At 28.4% G+C, this 10,000-nt stretch overlaps 1 protein-coding gene across 3 annotated transcripts in view; it reads left to right on the top strand.

Moving 5' to 3' along the window:
• LOC149886683 (uncharacterized) overlaps positions 1–8,208 on the top strand; it is a 20,299-nt gene extending 12,091 nt beyond the window's left edge. For 2 of the 3 annotated variants that reach the window (XM_090091310.1, XM_090091313.1), the window contains 8 exons: positions 4,530–4,713; positions 4,858–4,890; positions 5,962–5,997; positions 6,158–6,312; positions 6,871–6,935; positions 7,027–7,199; positions 7,380–7,532; positions 7,772–7,963. In XM_090091310.1, coding sequence (XP_089947436.1) covers positions 4,530–4,713; positions 4,858–4,890; positions 5,962–5,997; positions 6,158–6,312; positions 6,871–6,935; positions 7,027–7,199; positions 7,380–7,532; positions 7,772–7,908 — 936 coding nt within the window. In that variant the 3' untranslated portion in view covers positions 7,909–7,963. Of the gene's footprint in view, positions 1–4,529; positions 4,714–4,857; positions 4,891–5,961; positions 5,998–6,157; positions 6,313–6,870; positions 6,936–7,026; positions 7,200–7,379; positions 7,533–7,771; positions 7,964–8,192 lie in introns of those variants that run through there. The other variant, XM_090091312.1, reaches the window with a different exon arrangement.
• Positions 8,209–10,000: the final 1,792 nt, after the last annotated feature.

The following is a 10,000-nucleotide window of genomic DNA, read 5'->3' as shown; positions in this document are numbered from 1 at the left end:
CTAAATTTTTAAGATAAGTTGCTAAATTATAATTTAAATTTAAAAATTGTATTTAGATTTAAAAATAATGCTTATTCTTAAAACCTTAAAAAACCCTCAAAATTAAGTTGACCTCCTAATATATACATATATTCACACAAACACGCATATATATACAAATATATATATATATATATATATATATATATATATATATATATATATATATATAGTAGCGAGCAAAAGTTTAGAAACAGCTAAAATTTTCTAGTTTTTTCATCATAACTTTTTATCTTTTTACTGAAAATGAATGGAATTTTTAACAATTTTCTAAAATGATTACATACTTTGATTTACTCAAAAAAATGAAAATTTGTTACAAAAAGAAGAAATTCAAATTTTATTGAAAACATAATCGTGCAAAAGTTTATAAACAAATGAATAAACTCAAAAAACAGATATTTCTTATTCCTCCACATTTTTTTATTACAGCACATCACATTTTGTTGAATAGCTTCTAGATTTTAATATTGCTTGGCACCGAAGAGGCATAGAGTCAACTCAGTTGATAAGCACATCTTTGAGGATATTTGCCCAACAATCCGAGAGGATCTTGAAGAAATCATTTTTATTGGTCAGTTTTTTGCCTTTCAATTGACGATCAAAATGTTCCCAAAGAGGTTCTATTGGATTTAAATCTGGACTTTGAGAAGGTCAGTCCAAAAGTGAAATTTTTTTTTCGAATTTAAAATATTTTTGACAGAATTTGCATGATGCTTTAGATTGTTGTCTTGCTGGAAAATCCAACCACGAGGCATTTTGTCCTTTCTATGTGGCAGCATAACATTCTTGATTATATCTAAATATACATACTGATCCATTATGCCTTCAATGCGATTTGAGTGGACCATAATAATCACGAATCAAAGTGAACCAATTGAATCATGACTGAAAGATCCTCAAACCATTATATTGCCACCACCACGTTTAACTGTTGGTATTTGATACTTAGGAGCAAATCTTTAACATTTCGGGCGTCTCACGTACTTGATACCATTGCTACTAAACATGCAAAACTTTGATTCGTCACTGATAAAGACTTTTGACCATTCTTTTGAAGTCCAATTCAAATGATCTTTTGCAAATTTCACTCGTGCTAAGCAATTATTTAATAACTTTAATGGTTTCTTAGCAGGATGACATTCAAACAAATTATACTTACATAGCAGGATGACGATGAAATAAATTATACGTTTTGTAGTATCTACGCTGCACTTAACACCGTAGTTCTTGCTCAAAATACCAGTTAATTCGACAGCCCTTCTGCGGGGATCTTGTTTTGATTGTCTTACTAGAATTCTGTCTTCATGTGCTGTAGTTATCTTTGGCCTCCCTAGACGATGCTTGTTTTTGAGTGTCTGACGGTCTCTATATCTCTTAACTAGTATGCTAATTGTTTATTTAGCCACATCATAAGGCTCAGAAATTTGCTTATAAGGAATCTTCCTCTTTATAGCACCTATTATTACTTTTTTCTTTTCTAATGACAATTCCTTAGACTCTCCCATTATTTTTTTAATTCAATTTAAGTTAAATATTATCTCCAGTAAATTAGTTTTAATAAAATGTTTTCTTACAGAAATTTTGATTTTTTTCTTAATGGGGCATGGAACTGTTTATAAACTTTTGCATGATTATGTTTTCAATAAAATTTGAATTTCTTCCTCCCGTAACAAATTTTCATTTTTTTGAGTAAACTATGTAATAACTTTAGAAGAGCAATTCTAAAATATAGTTGTTTGATATTTGTACTCGCAAGTGCTTAAATTTATAAGTTTTTTGACAGAACTTACTGTAGGTGTAAGTTTTCTTGTAAATCACCAGCAGTGGAATGTGATTTTGATCCATTTTTCATCACCTGTAACAAATCGATGATAAAAAGATTTTCTTTTACACCTTTCGAGAAGGTTTTTATTCATTACCAATCTTCTTTCCAATTCTCTTTCTTTCAATGCATATGGCACCAATTTATTTTCTTTTTGGATCTTTCCCATCAATTGTTAACGCTTACTAACTGCAGCTTTTGTAACTCCAAAAAGCGTTGGACAATTGTTTTAGAATTTGAGCTGAATCTTCGTTCAATATTTCTTGTGATTCAAGATTTTTAAACTTTTTTGGCTGACCAGGGCGCTCCTTGTCATTTAGATCAAAATTACCACAGACTTTAGTGTGGATATATCTTTATAATTAAATCACCAGTAGTGGAATGTGATTTTTGGGTCGATCAGAATACAAGTAAAAAATGCATTATTGTCAAAGATAATACTTCTAAAACATTTAAGTTTGCAAGGAAGGAAAAAAGGAAATGTAATAAGTTCGAGAACAATCAACCAAAGATGGTTGATGAGTATTACAATAGTGATGATGACAGAGTAGAAGAATGTTGAACAGTGAAAATAGCACGTTCTTAGGTGATCAGTCAGTTGATGATTGGCTTTCTCTACAAAATTGGCACAAGTATCCAGAATATAAGACTCTTTAAAGATGCAAGATTAGTAACAAACAGAATTTTATGATTGCAGAAGCAGTTTTGAAAAAACTAAACCTGCTAACATAGGAGAAGATGATTAACCCTAGTAAAAGAAAGAGTTAAAGGGAGTTTTGGAGATAACAAGAGGCTAGATTGCAAAGTGAAGTGAAAGAAACCTGCGCGTATTGAATTTAATGGAAAGCGGGATATGGCTTAGAACATGAGAGCTATGTTATAATTTCCTATTTAGGAAACAAATATTTTGATCATATAGTTCCATAAAGCTATCGAGTTACTGATGTTGCAAATGTGGTCCATGCCAGTGCTAAAAGAAAAAGGATCTGTTGACACTCTTCAAACAACAGTTTGTTATGGAACAAACAACAATACTTTAAAAACAATGGGATATTTAGAAAAACTGAAGAATAGCTGGTAAGACCTCTACAACGAATGTTGTAGACCACTACAAAATACCAATTATAAAATACTTTTTACTTGTTAACGGCGGACAAACAAAACAGGATCTGTAACATTATCGGCTAAAAACAAAATATATGTTCGATCCAAAAGACAAAAGATTGTAAAAGGTTGATTTTTTTTCCCATTTCTAGAAAATTAGTTGATATTCCTGATATGGTAAAGATCAGTGATATCTTCTAAAAGTATGTTCAACGGTGCAAGTAGATCACAATTTCAGTTAATATACGGTGTTTTAATAGAATAGCCCAATCAGGTAATCTAAATCATGGTAGATGGCTCACGGTGACTTTAAGTCATGTCAAAAATGGATTTAGTTTTTTTTCTTAACATTGAGTTTTGTAAGAACATTTTAATAGTGTTTTATTATTGCCACCAAACATTTATATGTGTGTGAGTGTCTGTGTATTATATGTAAGTACTTTTACTTTAAAAATTGGATTTTTCAAAGATATTTTGTGAGTAAATTACAGATTATATCAAACATTTACATCAAAGAAACCTCAGTTTCTAATAAAAACTGGCCAAAACAATCTTGATATTCTCAAAACAAATTTTTCCAGTAGAGTTGTGGTTAGATTAGACCTAGGCATCTTGTAGAAGGTTCCAAGGATTATTTTTGGATGTTAGACAATGATTTTGAATATTAAAGTCTAGTTGTTCCCACATCAATTCAATAGATTTTTATATATGTGAATTGAGGCAGTCATACAATAGTTTGTAGCATGTTATTGTGTTCCTTCTAAATCTCTACATAATATTGAGTATGTTTAAGATCATTATCCTGTTGAAGAGCAAATTCCTTCCAAGTAAAACTCAGCCCTTTTTGATTTGGATTATTTTTTAGAATATCTCTTTAACCCTCCTTCAACAACAAACCATGGAAACATCCCCAAACAATAACTGAGTTACTACTGTACTTTACTGTTGAAGCAATTACACCGTATTTACATTCATCTACTTGAGCTAAAGATCTGAAATTTAGATTCTTCTGCCAAAAGAATCTTAGACATTTCACTCAAATAAAATTACACTCAAATCCTAATGCGTCTTTGGTTATTTTATTCTCTTTATGCAACTTGTTGTCTTTAGCATTGGCTTTTTTAAAGCAGTGAGTCTTTCTGGTCTTGCATCTAATAGATGTCAAAGCCATTGAAGATACTTCTTTGTGTCAGTCGTTGTTAAATGCAGTGTATGATATTTTCAATTTTTTTTCCATTTCTCTAATGAAATAATGTACTATGTGCAAAGTGATTGCTCTTCTATTTGAAATTGGTATTTCTTTTTAATTTGGTTATAGCTGTAAAATATATTCAGTGATACACTAAAACTTTTAAAATTTGAACTTTTATAAGAAAAATCCTTGTATTAAATTTACCTATTACTTAAATATGTATACGCTTAAAAATGGTTGGGCACAAATCATTGCGTCAAATAATCAGTTAAAAATATTGAGCATTATCTTTAAACACTAATGGAGTTTACCAGAAGGAATTGCTTTTCAAGTGATAATGAATTTTTAAAACAAGTATTTATTTATTAGGTTGATCTGCGGTATTCTTACAATGGTGGTTCATTGTCGATCCGGTCAGGTTTTCTAGAAAGAACAACAACCACTTCAACAGCAAAAGAAAAAACTGTTACAGCTGCAACAACTTGGTCCAATATAGATAAAACAAAGCCTGGTTTATGGGTGCTTCATCTTAACAAAGATCCTAATGTTTACAGTAATTGCTTTTATATGTGGGCAATTATATAGCTTGAAAATAGTCTCTGACTCTCAAATCTGTTTTTTGTAGATAAGAACCGCGTTCTAATACCAATACATAATTTAAATATTCTTCTAATTAAAAAGCATTGTGATTTTTTAGGTGAAGTTTCAAGTACAGCAGAACCAGTTACAAGTAAGTTCATGTTTACTAATGAAGAAAATTTAAATGTTTATCAGTTGAATGTTTAAAACTTAAAAATAATTTTCGTCAGCTTTGAAGGACACTTAACCATTTGTTGCAGATGAAAGAAGCAAATGTCCCTAATTCTATACCAAAATTTATTTTTTAAAAGCCTCATTTCAAACTTCTGTAACATTCATAATAGTTGTGAATCAAGCGAAAAAAATAGGTCAATTTATTCACAATTAGTTTGGCATTCATATAATTTCTATAGATTGTCCTAAGATAAATTGGGCATTTATTGATCTAGTAAATTTTTCTTCTAATATTGCAAATTATTTAGAATCATTCTTGAAGCATTTTTAGATTAATCCATAATCATTGGTTTTTCTAATTGAAAATATCATGGAAAATGCTGCTTTTCAATTTTGCTCTTTCGAAATTAGTAAAATCGATTTAAAGCGTAAAATAAATCTTTTATCTCAAATGAAACTTGTAAAATAGTTTTCAAAACTAAAAGATTCAAGATCAAAAGATTCATTCAGAAATTACTGTTTGTTGCTAAGGTCTGTTTTTTCTAGCAGACCGTAGCCTTTTAAAAAGAACAGTCCATGTTGCTGCACATTAATATGGTGCAGCAACAAATGCTTTTTTTCCACTACATTTTTTTGATTAATATGTATTTTTTTGCAAATTGCTTAGTTTTTCATAAATTAGGTTAAGTAAATTGACCTGCATAAAAGCAGTGGAATTAGTTCTACATATTTAGCCCTACCATCCTTAATAATTTATTTAATTTTTTTTTGGTATCTTTAAGAATCATCAAAGCGAATATAATTTTTCTGGTTTACAATTTTTCTTTACAAACTTGTGTTAAACAGTAGATTTGTTTCATTTTAAAATATTTTGCTTGGTGCTTGGTTTACTTCCATCTATAAGGAATTGTAATTTAAAATTAACCTCATAAGATTTTCATATTTCATAAAAAAGTTAGGCACTCCTCGACTTTTACTCAACCCCTGTTATTTTAAAGTTTTGTTAAAATCTGATATTCTCTTCTTTTTTTTTTTTTATAAAATAAAGTTGCGCCCAACAGAGGTTTACCTGTGAGCGATTACGGTAAGTATTGTGTTGCTTCATTTAGCACTGAAATTGTATCAGTTATTGTCATTTAGTTATGTATCTGCTAAAAAACAGTTACGGCAAAAAGAAATTTAAAAAATCTTGGTGTGCAATTGTTAAGTGTTATATTTTTAAATTTAAAGTTTTACACTTACAGGTGGTTTTGGACTGCGCGGTGAATTCACATTTGAAAACTTGACAATAAACAATACCGTACTATTATCAGACACCAATAATGATATCAATGTTGTGCTTGCTAAATCCACGGCAGACCCTCGATATAATCTCATGGACAGTCTAGTTAAAGAATGGGTAAACTGTTGTAGAATAAATAGAAGATTAACAAAATTCTTTTTCAAATGTTTAAATAAAACCAGCGAGTTTCGGTTTGAATTCAGCGAATTCTTATGTTTTATTTTTGCTTCAATAGATTATTTAAATATATATAGTATAATATGGTAAAATAAATATAACAAAATATAACATAATATAACGTAATATAACATAATATAATATGGTATAACATAATATAACATAATATAACATAATATAACATAATATAACATAATATAACATAATATAACATAATATAGCATAATATAACATAATATAATACAATATAATAAAATGTAATATAATATAATATAGTATAATATAATGTAATATAATATGATATAAAATAATATGATATGGTAGAATATGATATATTATATTATATAATATAATGTAATATAACCATGCAATAAAATACAAATCAATATATAATTTTAATATAATATTATGTAATAGATATTTCTAAAAATGAGTCATAATTTTTTTTGTTTTTTATAATAATTTTGAGAACTTTACTCTCAACAAATCGTATTACAGATTACTGATGTCTACACAAAGGAACTCAATTTAACAAATGCTAACGTAAATATAGTCAGTTACAGGTAAAGTCTTAACAGTATTAATCATGAAAATCTTTAATACTATTTTTTTAAAATCGTTGAAAATTTCGATTATTGAACTTTTGAATTGTAGAGAGGGAAGTTTAGTAGTCGACTATTTTGTTTCTATAAAAGACCCGAATTGCAATGATGTAATAGTGTGCGTCAATGAAACCAAAAATAAAGTGAAACTTTTCACCCAAGGAAAGTTTATCGAAAATGGTGGTTTAACTGGATCATCACTGAATAAGAATCCAATATTTAAAAGTACGTATAACATTTTGTATGGGGGTAACCAAACCATCGGAGATTCTTTCTTCTCCATTCTTCTTACTTCTTTGCAAAGCTGAGTTTATTTTAGGTCGCGCAAAATACTTAAATCAATTTAATACGTGGCTCCTTATTACAAGTTTTCTAAACAAAAAAAAAAATTCTTTTTTTTTCAAGCTGGTCTATGTCAAGGTGATACGGGAGCTTGCGACAAAAATGCAGATTGCACAGAATATTCCCAAAGATTTTCGTTTGGCTGTAGTTGTAAATCAGGCTATTATGGTTCCGGTTTTAAAGGCAACTGCAAGAAAGTTATTGATTCTGGATTGAGTAAGATTTGTCGTTTTTTACATGTACCATTCATTCTTTTAATTTTAATTTTCAATTTTTTAATTATTTAGTTTGTTTATATAATTTTTGTACAACTTTTTTTTTTTTTTTTTTTTTTTTGTACCCCGTACACAAGTATCACTGCTTTTAAGCAGTAAAAACGCATAATTATACTTTCTTCAAATTTCTGATATTAGTTCTAAAGATAGTGATAGATAATATCAGGTTTTAAATTTCAGGTTTCACACCACAACTGATATTCTTCGGTTTATTTTCCGGATTCCTAGCAGAAGTTTGTTTAATATTCGTTATTCTTCGTATTCTTCGTAAAAATTACACAAATGAACACGTTTATGTACGTCATAGAGGTAGATAGAATATGTACAGATGAAAAAAAATGTAATTCTTTTACCTTTTTCCAATGATTTGAAGCTTCCAATTATATATATATATATATATATATATATATATATATATATATATATATATATATATATATATATATATATATATAATATATGTATATATATGCTTTGCTGTAATAATTAAATTTAATTGTAAATATCAGACTTAAATTATAAATGATTGTTGATTTATTATTATTTGTGTGAGAGTATCTTTTTTTTTTTATTTTTTGCATTCATTTATTGCACTCACCAGAGTTCCATAGATTTCAGCAATTCGAGCAAAACGAAAAGAAAATGTACTTTTTAACTTGTTGGCTATATATGAATATATATGACGTAATAGAATATATATGACGTAACAGAATATATATGACGTAACAGAATAAATAGGACTTAGCAAGAAGGTATCTTCAAGCAAATTTTGAATACAATTAACTAATTGAAAGTAATGCAAACAGTCCGTTGTTCTTTGATTTGATCTTACGTGAGTATGCTTAAACTTTTAGAACATTTACGCTCACTTAATTCTCATATTTACCGTGACGTCTTTCACACGTATTTGTCACTAAGCTACGTTTCTTCTTCAGCAAATTTAGTACACAAATTTGAAAAAAGTATAACGAAAATTGTGTACAATTTTAAGAAACGCTTGATGTTTACGAGAAGATTGAAGAGAAAATGTCAGTGCCAGTTTAAATTTTTTTAAACAATGATGGGAAACAATAATTTGTTCTGAATCAAGTTTTAAGTAAAAATTGGTTTAGTCTTTCATATGTTTAAAATTGAAAAAACTGTATGCCAGGTGAAAACAGTTTATTGTTTTCACATGAATTAATATTTTAGACCTAAATTTATTCATGAAAAAATTTTAAAAAATACTCTGCGCTAACCGTGTTGGCAGGTAATCATTACGTCTTCAGGTAAACTGACCCAAATTTCCAATAAACAAATATTGATTAAAGATATTATTGCTTAAGATTGGATTTGTAAAATTCTTGATTCGTATAAACCGTTTAAGTTGGGATAAGCTAAACCGTTTTACTCAAAGAGTAATTATAATTTTTTGCAAAAAAATTTTTTTTTTTTAATAAATGCTGATTTAAATTTACTTGCCAACTGGATTTTCATCAGATATTCAATGTTTTCTGTAAAATCTATCGGTTATCCGAAGTGTAAGATCAACATAAACATAACTTCAAACATTCAAGTCAAATGCTTATTACTTATCTATATAAAAATCAACTTATCTCAATACTTACTATGTAATAATTAACTTATCTCCAAACTTATCCATATAATAATCAACTTATCTCCAAACTTATCCATATAATAATCAACTTATCTAAATACTATCTTATAATGTTATCATGTTTTCAGCTATAGTGAATAGCCAAAATATTGCAAACAGAGAATGATGCAAAACAAAAGTAATGATCAAAAAATAAGTCCTGAGTCTACTAGTAAGCACCAAACGAATGTTGATTACTGGAGGGTAATATGTATGACACTCAAGTGAATCGTCTTTGTAAAAATGAAACAATATTGCATATATGAAACAATATTGCATATATGTTTTTTTAAATATTGTAAACTTTAAAGAAGTTTGATCTTGTTGTTATACCATAATAGTTTGGCATGGAATCAATACATGAAAGTATAAACAACCCCAAATGACTCATTTGTTCCTGAGGAAAACCTTTTTTTTAAATTTTTTGAGTTTTTCTATAAATTCTATTTTTTTATTATTACTATCATTTTCATGAGATTCCATGATTTTTTAACAAAGACATACAGTTCTCTGCAGAATAAAGTTTTGTTAAAAATATAAAGTATACAATGTGCAATAGCATCAAGACAAAAAAGATACACACTTGTTTACATCCAGAGTAAAATAAATCATGTTATGAGTGGTGAATACGGAAAAAAAGACCCTTTGTAGCGAAGTTCAAAGTTCAATATATCCTGATGGTTGCGCTCAATCTTAACACTCTTGTATTCTTCTATGAGCTGGACAGAGTTGGCGAGCGGGAGAGATACTTATTCCCGTTATGAAGCAGCACT

This window comes from Hydra viridissima, unplaced genomic scaffold (genome assembly GCF_058129835.1).
Source record: "Hydra viridissima isolate aposymbiotic clone 2 unplaced genomic scaffold, HvirCarnegie_v1 scaffold_6, whole genome shotgun sequence".
NCBI classification, from domain to species: domain Eukaryota; kingdom Metazoa; phylum Cnidaria; class Hydrozoa; order Anthoathecata; family Hydridae; genus Hydra; species Hydra viridissima.
This window is presented reverse-complemented; position numbering and strand designations above follow the sequence as displayed.